At 30.9% G+C, this 17,477-nt stretch overlaps 4 protein-coding genes across 4 annotated transcripts in view; 2 read left to right on the plus strand and 2 right to left on the minus strand.

Annotated features, from left to right (window-relative positions):
* LOC111415343 (Lysine demethylase 2) overlaps positions 1–2,352 on the minus strand; it is a 27,869-nt gene extending 25,517 nt beyond the window's left edge. The window contains exon 1 of the mRNA XM_071201172.1: positions 2,202–2,352. The gene's annotated coding sequence lies outside the window, so the exon portion shown is untranslated. The remainder of the gene's footprint in view (positions 1–2,201) is intronic.
* Positions 1–3,192, plus strand: part of LOC111415345 (apolipoprotein D-like) — an 8,309-nt gene extending 5,117 nt beyond the window's left edge. Inside the window, exons 2-4 of the mRNA XM_023046973.2 lie at positions 2,370–2,580; positions 2,636–2,784; positions 2,834–3,192. Of these exons, the coding sequence (XP_022902741.1) occupies positions 2,370–2,580; positions 2,636–2,784; positions 2,834–3,127 (654 nt within the window). The 3' untranslated portion in view covers positions 3,128–3,192. The remainder of the gene's footprint in view (positions 1–2,369; positions 2,581–2,635; positions 2,785–2,833) is intronic.
* Positions 3,184–10,903, minus strand: LOC111415344 (uncharacterized). The gene is made up of 4 exons (XM_023046971.2): positions 10,677–10,903; positions 10,480–10,614; positions 10,184–10,415; positions 3,184–3,698 (listed from the first exon to the last, which is right to left on the minus strand). Exons 1-4 carry the CDS (start codon positions 10,764–10,766, stop codon positions 3,382–3,384), a joined length of 774 nt encoding a protein of 257 aa, XP_022902739.1. The 5' UTR covers positions 10,767–10,903; the 3' UTR covers positions 3,184–3,381.
* LOC139432497 (uncharacterized) lies at positions 10,609–15,902 on the plus strand. The gene is made up of 2 exons (XM_071201173.1): positions 10,609–15,114; positions 15,168–15,902. The coding sequence occupies exons 1-2, from the start codon at positions 15,040–15,042 to the stop codon at positions 15,831–15,833; spliced, it is 741 nt and encodes a 246-aa protein (XP_071057274.1). The 5' UTR covers positions 10,609–15,039; the 3' UTR covers positions 15,834–15,902.
* The last annotated feature ends 1,575 nt before the right edge of the window (positions 15,903–17,477 follow it).

Below are 17,477 nucleotides of genomic sequence, written 5' to 3' on the forward strand. Positions count from 1 at the left end.
AAGAATATGTCAAAATGACGTTGACATTTCAAACCGGAAGTTGGATAATTTCATTAATATTGAAGATAAATATGTCGTGTTTGTACTCATTTTAAAGGATTTTTAATGAAGATTACAAGTATGTCAAAATTGACGTTGACATCTCTAACCGGAAGTTGACCGTAACTTCATTAATATTGAAAATGTTAATGTCAACTTTAATTTTATTATTATATTCGTAATCTTTATTAAAAAACCTTTAAAATGAGTCCAAACATGACCCATTTATCTCAAAAAACAAAAAAGTTAGAATAAAAAACATTAAACCGGAAGTTAGCAATTTAATTCTTAAATATTAATACCAACCTTAATTTTTAATTTTTTTTATTATATTTTTGTTTTTATGACAAATATTAAGACATTTTATAAAAATTAAGAATATGTCAAAATGACATTGACATTTCAAACCGGAAGTTGCTTATATCTCGAGTAATATTGGAATTAAACGTATCATGTTTGGGCTCATTTAAAAGGATTTTTCACGACGATTACAAATATGTCAAAATTGAGGTTGACATTTCTAACCGAAAGTTGACCATAACTTCATTAATATTGAAGATGTTAATGTCAACTTTAATTTTATAATAATATTCGCAATCTTTATTAAAAAACCTTTAAAATGAGTCCAAACATGACGCATTTATGTCAAAAAACAAAAAAGTTAGAATAAAAAACATTAAACCGGAAGTTAGCAACAATTTAATTTTTAAATATTAATACCAACCTTAATTTTTATTTTTTTTTTATTATTTATTTGTGTCTGTGACAAATTTTAAAACATTTTATAAAAATTAAAAATATATCAAAATGACATTGACATTTCAAACCGGAAGTTGCTTATATCTCGAGTAATATTGGAATTAAACGTATCATGTTTGGGCTCATTTTAAAGGATTTTTCACGGCAATTACAAATATGTCAAAATTGGCGTTGACATTTCTAACCGGAAGTTGGCCATAACTTCGTTAATATTGAAGATAAATATGTCGTGTTTGTACTCATTTTAAAGGATTTTTAATGAAGATTATAAATATGTCAAAATTGAGGTTGACATTTTTAACCGGAAGTTGACCAAAACTTCATTAATATTGACGATAAATATGTCGTGTTTGTACTCGTTTTGTACTTATTTTAATCGATTGAAATCATTTTGACACCCACCAACCAACTTTTCGCGTGTTTTAAATTTTTTGAATCTTCTAGAAAACATCCCATTTGACTTTATTAATTTATTCTAGCCACCTTAAGTAAGAAAAAGATGTTTTAAGTCGATTTCAGCAATTTTGACACACACCAATAAGTTTTTTCTATTTTTTGGCATCTTTGAAACTCTTGCAAAACAGATTAAAATCATTTTTTTCGAATTAAAACTATAACTAACACTAGACTTAACGAGTAAAAATAATTTTGACGTTTTTTGAAAGAGTTTCGACGCACGGCTAAGAAAAAAACTTTCAGGTGCTAATGTCAACTTTAATTTTATTACTATATTCGCAATCTTTATAAAATAACCTTTAAAATGAGTCCAAACATGACCCATTTATCTCAAAAAACAAAAAAGTTAGAATAAAAAACATTAAACCGGAAGTTAGCAACAATTTAATTTTTAAATATTAATACCAACCTTAATTTTTAATTTTTTTTATTATTTTTTTGTTTTTATGACAAATATTAAGGCATTTTATAAAAATTAAGAATATGTCAAAATGACATTGACATTTCAAACCGGAAGTTGCTTATATCTCGAGTAATATTGGAATTAAACGTATCATGTTTGGGCTCATTTTAAAGGATTTTTCACAACGATTACAAATATGTCAAAATTGAGGTTGACATTTCTAACCGGAAGTTGGCCATAACTTCGTTAATATTGAAGATAAATATGTCGTGTTTGTACTCATTTTAAAGGATTTTTAATGAAGATTACAAATATGTCAAAATTGAAGTTAGTTATCATATAATAGACAAATATTATTCGAAAATTAAATAATAACCTTTTTGGAAAATAACCTATAACATTAGTTTCGAAACAAAAAATTAAATATTTTATTTCTCATAAAGAGTATTTACTTTTTCCTATATTATTTTAATTATTTGAGAAAATAAGTTATTTATCGCACCACAAAGCGATTTTTGAATGGAAAATATAAAATAAAAAATACCTGTCATTTTTTGATCCATTTGTCAATTCGAGTATGTTGGGTTGCCTATTTTGACGTGTGGTATAACCTAAAAATACCTGCCATTTTTTTTTAAATCCATTACTTAATTTGTGTATATTGTGTTGCCTATTTTGATGTTTAATATAACCTAAAAAATTTAAAATTTAGATGTTGGGGGAATGGTTTGTAATAAAAAAGACGAGTACATCGAGTTCTTGCATCATTTACAACTTTACGTCCACCTCGGAGCCGAATCATTATCAATTGGAGCAAATTAGCAACACTTTTATCCCACTAAAACACAACTACCATTACACCGGGGAGTTAATCGTTCAGGATCCAACAGTTCCAGCAAAAATGAAAGTTAAATTTCCTTTGAGTGAGTTAACTACAAAAAAAAAAAATAATAACAAAGATAATTTTAACCATTTTAGATTTAGGTTCGGCTTCTTACACCGTTTTTATGACAGATTATCAAAATTACGCGGCTATTTTTACTTGCCAAAAATTACCGTTAAGTAATCGCCAATCTGTTTCTATTTTATCCAGGAAAAAGGTTTTGGATAAACTTTATTTGGATAAGGTAAATTTTTTAATTATTTAATTATAAAATGATTAAACAATGATTTTAGATTCAACAAAGAATGAGTAGTTTCGGGGTAAACCCCTATGATTTATCAATAATTAATCAAAACGATTGCAAAAAGAACATTGATGGTTATAACTGGAATGTAGATGATGACACCTTCTCTGTAAAATCGGTAGCTGGCGTTATAAGAAAAGCTGGTGAAAAAATAGGAGATGGTTTCGAATATGTAGCTGAAGGAGCAAAAAAATTAATTAATAAAGGTGGTGATGAGACAAAACAAGTCGAGAGAAGAGTAGGGCAAGTTGCAATAGACCCTGATGCTGAATGGATACCTTAAATTAAAAAAAAAAACTTGATTAATACACAATTAAGACTAACATTAATAAAATGAGATTTAAACCACTCAAAATTTTTAATTTTAAAGTTAAGAAGTCACAAAAATTTAATAAAAACAATTTCACAGATTCAAAGAAAAAAAATCACCAAAAAACCATATTCAGGTCCAAAACGAGCTTCTTTTAAGCTAATCATTAAAAAAAAAATATATAGAGAAATTCCCCTCCCTCTCGCCAGATTAAGTTGAGTAAGAAATTATTGAGCAACCAATCCCACACCTAAAAGCATGAAGGCCGACATCAAAATGTTGGTGATTAATTTGGCCGCTCCTGCGGTTGTTCCGTCTTCCGTGGTGTCGTCACGGAAGCTGGGCGCGACGTCAGATCGTTTGAAATTCGGAACTGAGTTGCATTCCGTTGGAACGTTCGCCCCCAAAGCCCTACAAATCGTCAACATCCAAGCTTTCACGGCAGCCTGATCTTGAGTTTTACTCTGTTTCTCGTCAATCACAACAAATGGTTTATAATCGACGGCAAAACGTTTTAGATTTTTCATCATTTCACCAATTGATGCTAGAAAAATAAATAAATTATGTTAATTTCGTTTTAAAACATTTTTTATAACAAATATATCACAAGATATAATCATGGAAAGATTTAAGTTGTTTGCCAAAGACTAGATGCTTTTTAGAAAATAAAACTATTTCCAGAAAACCAAATGTTGCTTCTAGAAGACTAAATTTGACTTCTAGCAGATTAACACTGATGCCAGAAGTCTAAATACTGATGCCAGAAGACTGAATATTGTGTTCATTGCTAGCAAAAGATTGATTATTGCTGCTTGAAGACTAGATACTGTTTCCAGAAAACTAGATATTGCTTCAAACTGTTAAATACTGCTTTCAGAAGATTAAATATTGGTCCAAAGGACTAAATAATGTTTTCAGAAGAGAAATATTGCTAGCAAAAAACTAGTTACTGCATCCAGAAGATTAGATATTGCTCCAGAAGACTAAATATTGTTGTCAGAAGACAAACTTTGCTACCAAAAGACTGAATACTGATTGTAGAAGATTGAATATTGCTTTTGGAAGACAAACATTGCTACCAAAACACTGGTTACTGTTTCCAGAAAACTAGATATTGCTCCAGACTGTTAAATACTGCTTCCAGAAGACCAAATATTGCTCCACAGGACTAAATATTGTTTTCAGAAGAGAAATATTGCAATCAGAAGATTAGATATTGCTCCAGAAGACTAAATATTGTTGTCAGAAGACAAACCTTGCTACCAAAAGACTGAATACTGATTGTAAAAGATTGAATATTGCTTTTGGAAGACAAACATTGCTACCAAAACACTGGTTCCTGTTTCCAGAAAACTAGATATTGCTCCAGACTGTTAAATACTGCTTCCAGAAGACTAAATATTGCTCCACAGGACTAAATATTGTTTTCAGAAGAGAAATATTGCAATCAGAAGATTAGATATTGCTCCAGAAGACTAAATATTGTTGTCAGAAGACAAACATTGCTACCAAAAAATTGATTACTGTTTCCAGAAAACTAGATATTGCTCCAAACTGTTAAATACTGCTTTCAGAAGATTAAATATTGGTCCAAAGGACTAAATAATGTTTTCAGAAGAGAAATATTGCTAGCAAAAAACTAGTTACTGCATCCAGAAGATTAGATATTGCTCCAGAAGACTAAATATTGTTGTCAGAAGACAAACTTTGCTACCAAAAGACTGAATACTGATTGTAGAAGGTTGAATATTGCTTTTGGAAGACAAATATTGCTACCAAAACACTGGTTACTGTTTCCAGAAAACTAGATATTGCTCCAGACTGTTAAATACTGCTTCCAGAAGACTAAATATTGCTCCACAGGACTAAATATTGTTTTCAGAAGAGAATTATTGCAATCAAAAGATTAGATATTGCTCCAGAAGACTAAATATTGTTGTCAGAAGACAAACATTGCTACCAAAAAATTGATTACTGTTTCCAGAAAACTAGATATTGTTCCAGACTGTTAAATACTGCTTGCAGAAGACTAAATATTGCTTCAAAGGACTAAATATTGTTTTCAGAAGAGAAATATTGCTACCAAAAAGCTGGTGACTGCATTCAGAAGATTAGATATTGCTCCAGAAGACTAAATATTGTTGTCAGAAGACAAACATTGCTACCAAAAGACTGGATACTGATTGTAAGAGACTAAATATTACTTTTAGAAGACAAACATGGCTATTAAAAGACTGATTACAGCCTCAGAAGACTAAATACTGCTTCCAGAAGACTAAATATTGCTTCTAGTAGCCTAACGCTCATACCAAAAGACTAGATACTGCTCTAGACTACTAAATACTGCTTCTAGAAGAGTAAATATTGCGTTCAGAAGACAAATATTGCTACCAAACAACTAGATAGTGTTGCCAAAAGACTAGATACTGCTCCAGACTATTAAATGCTGGTTCCAGAAGACTAAATATTCTTTTCAGAAGACAAATATTGCTATTAAATGACTTGTTACTGTTCCCAGAAATTAGATACGGTGTCGAGAAGACTAAATATTGCTTCCAGCAGACTAACATTGCTACCAAAAAACTAGATACTGCGTTCAGAAGACCAGATATTGTTTCTAGGAGACAAACATTGCTACCAAAAGACTGAACACTGCTCCAAAAGACTAAATATTGCTTCTAGAAGGGAAAGTATTGTTTTCAGAAGACTAAATGCTGCTTCCGGAAAACCAAATATTGCTCCCAGCAGACTAATACTGCTATCAAAAGACTAGATACTGCCCTGAAAAACTAAATACTGCATCCAGAAGACTATATATTGCTTCTAGAAGCTAAAATATTGCATGCAAAAGACTAAATACTGGTTTCAGAAGATTAAATATTACTTCCAGTAATCTAACACTGTTCCAAGAGACTAGGTTACAGCAACCAGAAGACCAAATATTGCTTCCAGCAGACTAATACTGATAATAAAAGATTAGATACTGTTCTGAAAGACCAAATACTACAACCAGAAGACTAAATATTGCTTCTAGAAGCCAAAGTATTGCTTTCAAAAGACTAAATAAGATTGCTTTCACACTGCCTTCACAAGATTAAATACTGCTTCGAGCAGTATAACACTATTCCAGGAGACTAAGACTAACACTGCTACAAAAGATTAGATACGACGTCCAGAAAACCTGATATTGCTCTTAGGAGACAAACATTGCTACCAAAACACTGGAAACTGCTCCAAAAAACTAAATATTGCTTCTAAAAGCCAATATATTACATTTAGAAGACTAAATGCTGCTTCCAGAAGATTAAATATTGCTTCCAGCAGTCTAACACTGTTCCAGGAGATTAGATGCGGCATCCAGAAGACTAAATATTGTTTCCAGCAGACTAATATTGGTACTAAAAGACTAGATACTGCTCTGAAAGACTAATTACTGCATCCAGAAGACTAAATATTGCATCTAGAAGCGAAAGTATTGCTTGCAGAAAACTAATATTGCTACCAAAAGATTAAATACTGCTCTGAAAGACTAAATACTGCTTCCAGAAGACTAAATATTGCATCTAAAAGCTAAAGTATTGCTTGCAGAAGACTAAATACTGCTTTCAGAAGATTAAATATTACTTCTAGTAATCTAACACTGTTCCAGGAGACTAGATACGGCGTCCAGAAGACTAAATATTGCTTCCAGCAGACTAATACTGCTACCAAAAGACTAAATACTGCTCTGAAAGACTAAATACTGTATTCAGAAGACTAAATATTGCATCTAGAAGCTAAAGTATTGCTTGCAGAAGATAAATATTGCTTCCAGTAGTCTGACACTGTTCCAGGAGACTAGATACGGCGTCCAGAAGACTAAATATTGCTTCTAGCAGACTAATACTGCTACCACAAGACCAAATACTGCTCTGAAAGACTAAATACTGTATCCAGAAGACTAAATATTGCATCTAGAAGCTAAAGTATTGCTTGCAGAAGATTAAATATTGCTTCCAGCAGACTAACATTGCTACAAAAGACTAGATACGGCGTCCAAAAAACCAGATATTGTTCCTAGGATACAAATATTGCTACCAAGAGACTGGATACTGCTCCAGAAAACTTAATATTGCTTCTAGAAACCAAAGTATTACTTCAGAAGACTAAATGCTGCTTTTAGAAGACTAAATATTGCTTCTAGCAGACTAATACTGCTACCAAAAGACCAAATACTGCTCCCAGAAGACTAAATATTGTTTCTAGCAGACTAATGTTGCTACCAAAAGATCAAATACTGCTTCCAGAAGACAAAAAATTGCTTTCAGAAGATTAATACTGCTACCAAAAAATTAAATGCTGCTCTAGAAGGCTAAATACTGCTTCCAGAAGAGTAACATTGCGACTAAAAGAGTAGATACTACTTCAAGAAGACTAAATACTGCTAGTAGAAAGCAGATAGTGACGGTAAAAAACAAGATACTACTAATAATGACCAAAATGAACTTCCTCCTTATAGAAAATCAGACATTGTTAACTAAATACTGCTTCCAGAAGATAAATACTACGTCTACTAGACTAAATATTGCTTTCAGAAGACTAATACTGCTACTAAAAGATTAGATGCTGCTCTAAAAGGCCAAATACTGTTTCCAGAAGACTAACATTGCGACCAAAAGAGTAGATACTGCTTCCAGAAGACTAAATATTGCTTCCAGAAGACCAAATACTGCAGCCAAAAGACCAGATACTGCTAGTAGAAAGCAGATAGTGATGGTAAAAAACAAGATACTATTAATTATGACCAAACTGGACTTCCTCTTTATAGAAAATAAGACGTTAACTAAATACTGCTTCCAGAAGACCAAGCATTACTTCCAGAAGATAAATACTGCGTCTACTAGACTAAATATTGCTTGCAGAAGAGTAATACTACTACCAAAAGATTAGGTGCTGCTCTAAAAGGCTAAATACTGTTTCCAGAAGACTAACATTGCGACCAAAAGAGTGGATACTGCTTCCAGAAGACTAAATATTGCTTTCTGAAGACCAAATACTGCAGCCAAAAGACCAGATACTGCTAGTAGAAAGCAGAGAGTGATAGTAAAAACAAGATACTATTAATAATGACCAAAATGAACTTCCTCTTTACAGAAAATCAGACATTGTTAACTAAATACTGCTTCCACAAGAGCAAGCAATGCTTCCAGAAGGTAAATACTGCGTGTACTGGACTAAATATTGCTTTCAGAAGACTAATACTGCTATCAAAAGATTAGATGCTGCTCTAAAAGGCTAAATACTGTTTCCAGAAGACTATCATTGCGACCAAAAGAGTAGATATTGCTTTCAGAAAACTAAATACTGCTTCCAGAAGACCAAATACTGCAGCTAGAAGACCAGATACTGCTAGTAGAAAGCAAATAGTGATGGTAAAAAACAAGTTACTACTAATAATGACCAAAATCAACTTTCTCTTTATAGAAAATCAGTCATTGTTAACTAAACACTGCTTCCAGAAGACCAAGCATTACTTCCAGAAGATAAATACTGCGTCTAGTAGACTAAATATTGCTTTCAGAAGACTAATACTGCTATCAAAAGATTAAATGCTGCTCTAAAAAGCTAAATACTGTTTCCAGAAGACTAATATTGCGACCAAAAGAGTAGATACTGCTTCCAGAAGACCAAATACTGCAGCTAAAAGACCAGATACAGCTAGTAGAAAGCAGATAGTGATGGTAAAAAATTAGATACTACTAGTAATGACCAAAATGAACTTCCTCTTTATAGAAAATCAGACATTGTTAACTAAACACTGCTTCCACAAGAGCAAGCAATGCTTCCAGAAGATAAATACTGCGTCTACTGGACTAAATATTGCTTTCAGAAGATTAATACTATTACCAAAAGATTAGATGCTGCTCTAAAAGGCTAAATACTGTTTCCAGAAGACTAACATTGCGACCAAAAGAGTAGATATTGCTTTCAGAAGACTTAATACTGCTTCCAGAAGACCAAACACTGCAGCCAGAAGACCAAATACTGCTAGTAGAAAGCAAATAGTGATGGTAAAAAACAAGATACTATTAGTAATGACCAAAATCAACTTCCTCTTTATAGAAAATTAGACATAGTTAACTAAACACTGCTTCCAGAAGACCAAGCATTGCTTCCAGAAGATAAATACTACGTTTACTAGACTAAATATTGCTTTCAGAAGACTAATACTGCTACTAAAAGATTGGATGCTGCTCTAAAAAGCTAAATACTGTTTCCAGAAGACTAATATTGCGACCAAAAGAGTAGATACTGCTTCCAGAAGACCAAACATTGCTTCCAGAAGATAAATACTGTGTCTAGTAGACTAAATATTGCTTTCAGAAGAATAACATTGCTACCAAAAGACAAGATATTATCAGTGAAGATCAGAACCTGCTTATAGAAGATTAGACAATGATGACAGAAGACTAAATACTGTTTGCAGATGATTAGATACTACTCGTGATGATAAAAAACAAGATACTACACCAACGAAAACCAGTATCTGTTTATAAGAAGTTAGACAGTGATGGCAGAAGACTAAATACTGTTTCCAGATGATTCGATACTACTAGTGATGGCAAAAGACAAGACACTACGTGAGGACCACAACCTCCTTATAGAAAATTATACACTGATAGCCAATATAAACAACAGTGATTAAGAAGAATAACATTAAAATTTCAAAATATTTTAATAAACCTGCACAATTAAAATCATTCAAAGCGGGCCTGTTTTTACTATTCAACAGTAAAAAAGAGAAATAATTTGTTGAAAATAATATAAGATGACGCCCGTTTTTTCTAATAGCTTTCATCAATTCTTGTAGATTTAAAATATGCTTAAATCAAACTTTCTCACTATCAACTCATTTTAATCAGCAAAAATTGACGTTTTGAAATGTCAAAAATAAGATTTAATTCGAGTAATTACCGATAGATGGAGTGACATATTACAACATAACCTATAATATACATTTAACGTAATTTAAAAGTTAATTTTTTTTACCTTGTTCGGAGACGCATTTTTCAACTTTATCTTTGACATCTTTAATTTGATCTCCGCACGGTTCCAAGTCGACTTTCGGGGGGTTCATGGTGCAAGCGACGTATTTGATCCCTTGGGTGGCATCGCGCTCCCCATCTTTCTCCGGGGACAACGCGTCAAAAGCGCAAGCTTGGTGTAAAGTCGCGTTCGCCTCCGAATCGCCACCGTCGCAAGTCAATTTCGAATCATCAAACTAAATTTATTAGTTATTTCAAATTAATTAATAAAAATAAAACGTTTAATAAAATAATAATTACCGTGCAAGCAGCGATGGGGTAAAGATTCAAACTGACAAATTCGGCGAAGATATTCTTTGACATCTCGGAGACAGATTCTTTGATAAATTCCCCCGATTTTTGATCCATCGGCGAATAGAAGATGTCCACTTTCAGCTGGAAAAACGAAAAAGATTAAAAATTTAATTTGATTTTTTTTGGGGGGGCCAAATCGAAACCTTTTTAGCTTCGACATCACTTTGTGCGATCAAAACGATTAGGAACAGGGTGATTAATGAACGATGAGAGAATTGATCGTGTTTTGCCATCTTCTTGTTGGTGCTCGATTTCTTCTCGTTGAAAGTTTTTTTTTTGTTACAAATTAAAGCATTAAGCCTTTGTCGAAAGATATTACAGTTTGAAGTTGATAAAAAAAACTCGTTTGACTCGGTTGTCACGACGACCGACGACAAAAAGAAAACGATAGCTTTCTCGAAAAATTTTTTTTTAAATATATTTTATCACAAACGATTTGATTTCTTTAAAAAATCAAATTAAATAAATTTAATTAAGCGCCATCTGTGAATGAAAAGTCGAAACTAAAAATTTAACCTCAAAATTTATTATTTTTGACGTTTCAAAATTAATTTTGACGTTTAATTATTAATATGATTATAAAAATCATTTTTCTTTAGGTGATTTTAAAAATTTTTTATTCTCCAAAAAGTTCTTACCCACTTTGAACAATTTTGCAAATATAGAATTAGTTTCTAATAATTTTGAACAATTTGGTAGAACAAAAAATCATTTAGACAAACTTTCAATGATTGCCATGAAGCTTTGACTCATTTTGAACAATTTTGCAAAGTTATAATTAACACCCATTCATTTTGCAACAACTTTGGAGAACTTAGTAGAGCAGAAAAGTAACTTACAACCATTTAGACAAGCTTCCAATGATTGCCACGAACCTTAATATCATATATAACAATTTTGCAAAGTTGCAATCACTTCTTAATCGCTTTGCAGAATTTTTTAACAACTTAAAAATGCAATAAACCTTCTTTTAAGCATTTAGACAGACTTCTAATAACCCCCCAGATGTTTAAAATAACTTGCACACATTTTGGACAACCTAGAAATCACTTTCAATCATTTAGACATGTTTTCAATAATTCCATGAACCTTACCAATCATTTTTGACAATTTTTGCAATCACTTTACCGTTTTGCAGACATTTTTAACAGCTTAGAAAGGCAATAAACATAGTTTTAAGCATTTAGACACACTCCTAATTATTACCAGGCAGATGATAACCATTTTGAATAACTTTCCAATACGTTAATCACTTCTCAACTGTTTTGCAAAAATTTTTTAGGCAAAAAATGTGTTTCTAACTATTTAGACAAGGTTTCATCGATTACCAAGAAGGTTTTAATCATGTCGAACAATTTTGGAAAGTTGCAATCACTTCTCTACCGTTTTGCAGAAATTTTTAACAACCTAAACAGCAACGATTAAATTTTTAATCATTTAGACAACGTTCCAATGAGTTCCAAAAGTTTATAACCATTTTGAACAATTTTGCAAAGTTATAATTAACACCCATTCATTTTGCAACAACCTTGGAGAACTTAGTAGAGCAGAAAAGTAACTTCCAACCATTTAAACAAGCTTCCAATGATTGCCATGAACCTTAATATCATATGTAACAATTTTGCAAAGTTGCAATCACTTCTTAATCGCTTTGCAGAAATTTTTAACAACTTAGAAAAGCAATAAACCTTCTTTTAAGCATTTAGACAAACTTCTAATAACCCCCCAGATGATTAAAATAACTTGCACACATTTTGGACAACCTAGAAATCACTTTCAATCATTTAGACATGTTTTCAATAATTCCATGAACCTTACAATCATTTTTGACAATTTTTGCAATCACATTACCGTTTTGCAGAAATTTTTAACAGCCTAGAAAGGCAATAAACATAGTTTTAAGTATTTAGACACACTTTTAATGATCAATAATCAGATGATAACCATTTTGAATAAGTTTCCAATACTCCAAATAAGCTCTTAATTGTTTTGCAGAAATTTTGAGCAATCTGGAAAGGCAAAAAGTGTGTTTCTATTCATTTAGACAAGTTTCTAATGATTACCAAGAAGGTTTGAATAACTTCGAACAACTTTGGAAAGTTGTAATCAACTGCAAAATGATTTGCAGAAATTTTGAACTACTTAGAATAGCAATTAATCGATTTTTAGCGATTTAGACAACCTTCCAATAAGTCCCAAGAAGTTTCTGATTACTTTGAACAATTTTGCAAAATTGGAATGACTTCCTAACCAGTTTGCAGAAATTTTGGACAACTTAGAAATGCAGAAAAGTTATTTCTAATGATTTAGACAAATTTCTAATGACTACCAAGAGGATTTGTATCATTTCCAACAAATTTGGAAAGTTGTAATCGACTCCCAAATAATTTGCAGAAATCTTGAACTACTTAGAATAGCAATAAATCGATTTGTAGTGATTTAGACAACCTTTTACTACGTCCCAAGAAGTTTCTGATCATATTGAACAGTTTTGCAAAATTGCAATGGCTTCCTAACCAGTTGGCAGAAATTTTGGACAACTTAGAATGGCAGAAAAGTTATTTCTCAGCAACCCATGACAATCTTATTTTTAAAATAATAAGGAAAAACGATATTTATGGTAAAAAAAATTTTGAATTCAAATTTTACTGATTTATTTGAATCGAGCAGCTCGAATTTGTTCGAATCGACACCCAACACGGATAATTTTCGATTAAAAATTAATTTTGACAGATCGCCATTTTGATTTATCTGTCATTACAAAAATTAAATTATCTCGAGAACGCGTTGAGATAAAGTAGTCGTGTTTAGTGTTAAATTAACGCGTTTTTAACGCTTAATGCGACTAAATGGTTTATAATTAATAAAAAACATATCAAAAATTATTCATTTTTAAAATTTTTTAAAATCGGCCATTTTGAGTTTAAAAATTCTTCAAATCCAAATTTTAATGATTTATTTGATTCGAGAAGCTCGGGTTTGTTCGAATCGACACCCAACACGGACAATTTTCGATTAAAAATTGATTTTGACAGGTCGCCATTTTGATTTATCTGTCATTAAAAAAATTAAATTATCTCGAGAACGCGTTGAGATAAAGTAGTCGTGTTTGGTGTTAAATTAACGCGTTTTTAACGCTTAATGCGACTAAATGGTTTATAATTAATAAAAAACATACCAAAAATTATTCTTTTTTTTAAATTTTTTAAAATCGGCCATTTTAGAGTTTAAAAATTCTTCAAATGCAAATTTTAACGATTTATTTGAATCGAGAAGCTCGGGTTTGTTCGAATCGACACCCAACACGGACAATTTTCGATTAAAAATTGATTTTGACAGGTCGCCATTTTGATTTATCTGTCATTAAAAAAATTAAATTATCTCGAGAACGCGTTGAGATAAAGTAGTCGTGTTTGGTGTTAAATTAACGCGTTTTTAACGCTCGATTCAACTAAATAGGTTATAATTAATAAAAATATATCAGAAAAAAATTAATTACTCATTTTTTTTTCTTTTTCTTATATAAAAAATAAAATTTTACTCTAAAATAATAAGGAAAAAGAATATTTATGGTAATAAAAAAAATTTAGGTTGGAATTAAAAAAAAAAATTCAAAATCGGCCATTTTGAATTTTGAAAATTCTTTGAAAACAAATTTTAATGATATATTTGAATAGAGAAGCTCGTATTTGTTCGAATCGACACCCAACACGGCTAATTTTCGATTAGAAATTGATTTTGACAGGTCGCCATTTTGATTTATCTGTCATTAAAAAAATTAAATTATCTCGAGAACGCGTTGAGATAAAGTGGTCGTGTTTGGTGTTAAATTAACTCGTTTTTAACGTTCGATTCAACTAAATAGGTTATAATTAATAAAAATATATTAGAAAAAAATTCAATTACTCATTTTTTTTCTTTTTTTTATATAAAAAATATAATTTTACTCTAAAATAATTAAAAAAAGGATATTTATGTTAATAAAAACAAATTTAATATGGAATTCAAAAAAAAAATTCAAAATCGGCCATTTTGAATTTTGAAAATTCTTTGAAAACAAATTTTAATGATATATTTGAATAGAGAAGCTCGTATTTGTTCGAATCGACACCCAACACGGCTACTTTTCGATTAAAAATTGATTTTGACAGGTCGCCATTTTGATTTATCTGTCATTACAAAAATTAAATTATCTCGTGAACGCGTTGAGATAAAGTAGTCGTGTTTGGTGTTAAATTAACGCATTTTTAACGCTCGATTCAACTAAATAGGTTAAACTTTAAAATAAATTTTAACATTAAAATTATAAATCGGACCAACGACAAAAAAGAAAATTTTTTTTATAGAAATATTAAATAACAACGATTTGATTTCTTTAAAAAAAAATTAAATTAAAAAAATAATTAAATAATTAATTAAGCGCCATCTATGAGTGAAAAGTCGACACTAAAAATTTAACCTCAAAATTAATTTTGAAACGTCAAAATTGACGTTTAATTTAATAATATGATCACAAAAATCGTTTTAATTATAATATGTGTCGTTGAATTGTTACAAACGAGCGAATATCTCCACGAACGAGTGCTTATTAATAACTTTTACAGTAATAAATCAAATGATTAATTTTCTTTTAGGTGATTTTAAAGATTTATTATTCCGCATTGGACCCGACGTGTTTAGATTTTTTCCGGCACGAATTAAACGATTTAATCAGTTCGCAATTGGTGTATTACATCCACATCGAAATGCACCCCTTCGCCGGTTGCGATTACAACGAAGAAACGAAATACATTTATTGCAAATTAGGGCAAGGCGAGACGATATCGAACATGCACCATCTATGCGCCATGCACCAAATTAATACTTTACTACCGAAAGCGCCCGAAACTAGTTATAACATCGATGCGATCCGTTACATTGTGTGTACGTTAAAGGAGGATGAAGCTATAGAAGATCGATTGATTAATGTGGAGAGTTGCTCGAAATACACCAAAGATATCGATGAGGAAATCGATGATTGCGAAGAATCGAATCGGGACGTTTTTATTTCGAATTTAAATCATATTAACTCGGTTAATCTAACGGAGATTCCTATGATTGTTATTGCGGAGTCGGAGGAGGGGCTTTTTGAGCGGAGACAAAAGATATTAGAAGAAATGTGTAAGCTGTTAGGGCCGTATAGGAGCCACGAGTGTCTTAATAGAACGGGTTATAACGATAATGATATGGTGAGATCGAGAGGAAATCGATTAAAAATGATTAAAAATTATTTTTGGTTATTTTTATTAATGTCATTGTAATCTATAATTAAGTTCTTCAATATAACGTTTAAGATAAGCTAAAAGTTTTTAACCTGGTGATTTATCACAATAAAGTTTTATAAAAAATATCGTGAAAAAAGTTATTTCCAATCGTTTAGACAAATTTTCAATGATTACCATGAAGTTTTGTATCATTTTGAACAATTCTGCAAAGCTTCTAATCATTTTGCAATAATTTAAAACAACTTGTTAGAGCAAAAAAGTTATTTCCAATCATTTAGACAAAGTTCCAATGATTACCACGAAGTTTTGAATCATTTTGAACAATTTTGCAAAGCTTCTAATCATTTTGCAATAATTTAAAACAACTTGTTAGAGCAAAAAAGTTATTTTCAATCATTTAGACAAACTTCCAATGATTACCACGAAGCTTTGAATCATTTTGAACAATTTTGCAAAGTTATAATTAGCTTCTAATCATTTTGCAATAATTTAAAACAACTTGTTAGAGCAAAAAAGTTATTTCCAATCATTTAGACAAACTTCCAATGATTACCACGAAGTTTTGAATCACTTTGAACAATTTTGCAAAGCTTCTAATCATTTTGCAATAATTTAAAACAACTTGTTAGAGTAAAAAAGTTAGTTCCAATCATTTAGACAAACTTCCAATGATTACCACGAAGCTTTGAATCATTTTGAACAATTTTGCAAAGTTATAATTAGCTTCTAATCATTTTGCAATTATTTCAAATAACTTGGTGGAGCAAAAAAGTTATTTCCAATCATTTAGACAAACTTCTAATGCTTACCACGAAGCTTTGAATCATTTTGAACAATTTTGCACAATTGAAATCACTTTTTAATCGCTTAAAAAAGCAATAAACTTAGTTTCAAGCATTTAGACACACTTTTAATGATCCCCCAGGAGATTAGAATAATTTTAAACAATTTTGCAAAACTTAAATCAACTCCCAACCAGCTCGCATACATTTTGGGCAACCTAGATCTCATTTTCAACCCTTTAGACAAGCTTCCAATGATTGCCATGAACCTCACAATTACTTTTAACAATTTTGCAAAGTTGCAATCACTTGTTAACCGCTTTGCAGAAATTTTTAACCACATCAGAAAGCAATAAACTTAGTTTTAAACATTTAGACACACTTTTAATGATCACCAAGGAGATGATAACCATCTTGAATAATTATTTCAATGTTTTAATCAGCTCTCAGCTGTTTTGCAGAAATTTTGGACAATTTAGAATTGTAGAAAAGTTACTTCTAATCGTTTAGACAAATTTCTAATGATTACCAAGTAGGTTTGAATCATTGTGAATAATTTTGGAAAGCTATAATCAACTCCAAAACAGTTTGCAGAAACTTTGAACTAATTAGAATAGCAATGAATCAATTTTTAGTGATTTAGACAACGTTGTAATAAGTCCCAAGATGTTTCTGATCACATTGAATAATTTTGCAATGACTTCCTAATCAGTTTGCAGAAATTTTGGACAACTTAGAACGGCATAAAAATAATTTCTAAGCAACCCATAACAATCCTACTTTTAAAATAATAAGCAAAAAAATTTTGGTTGCAAATTTAATGATTTATTTGAATTAAGAAGCTCGAATTTGTTCGAATTGATACCCAACACGGCTAATTTTCGATTAAAAATTAATT

This window comes from Onthophagus taurus, unplaced genomic scaffold (assembly GCF_036711975.1).
Source record: "Onthophagus taurus isolate NC unplaced genomic scaffold, IU_Otau_3.0 ScKx7SY_16, whole genome shotgun sequence".
Classification (NCBI taxonomy): domain Eukaryota; kingdom Metazoa; phylum Arthropoda; class Insecta; order Coleoptera; family Scarabaeidae; genus Onthophagus; species Onthophagus taurus.

What these genes read in the sequence shown, in the direction of transcription:
- LOC139432497 (XM_071201173.1), top strand. Translation starts at nt 15,040, where the DNA reads ATGATCACAAAAATCGTTTTAATTATAATATGTGTCGTTGAATTGTTA. An exon ending in GCGAATATCTCCACGAACGA is followed by an intron (nt 15,115 to 15,167) that starts GTGCTTATTAAT and finishes ATTTTCTTTTAG; the next exon opens with GTGATTTTAAAGATTTATTA.
- LOC111415344 (XM_023046971.2), bottom strand. Translation starts at nt 10,766, where the DNA reads ATGGCAAAACACGATCAATTCTCTCATCGTTCATTAATCACCCTGTTC. An exon ending in GTGATGTCGAAGCTAAAAAG is followed by an intron (nt 10,615 to 10,676) that starts GTTTCGATTTGG and finishes TCGTTTTTCCAG; the next exon opens with CTGAAAGTGGACATCTTCTA. An exon ending in AAAATGCGTCTCCGAACAAG is followed by an intron (nt 3,699 to 10,183) that starts GTAAAAAAAATT and finishes TTATTTTTCTAG; the next exon opens with CATCAATTGGTGAAATGATG.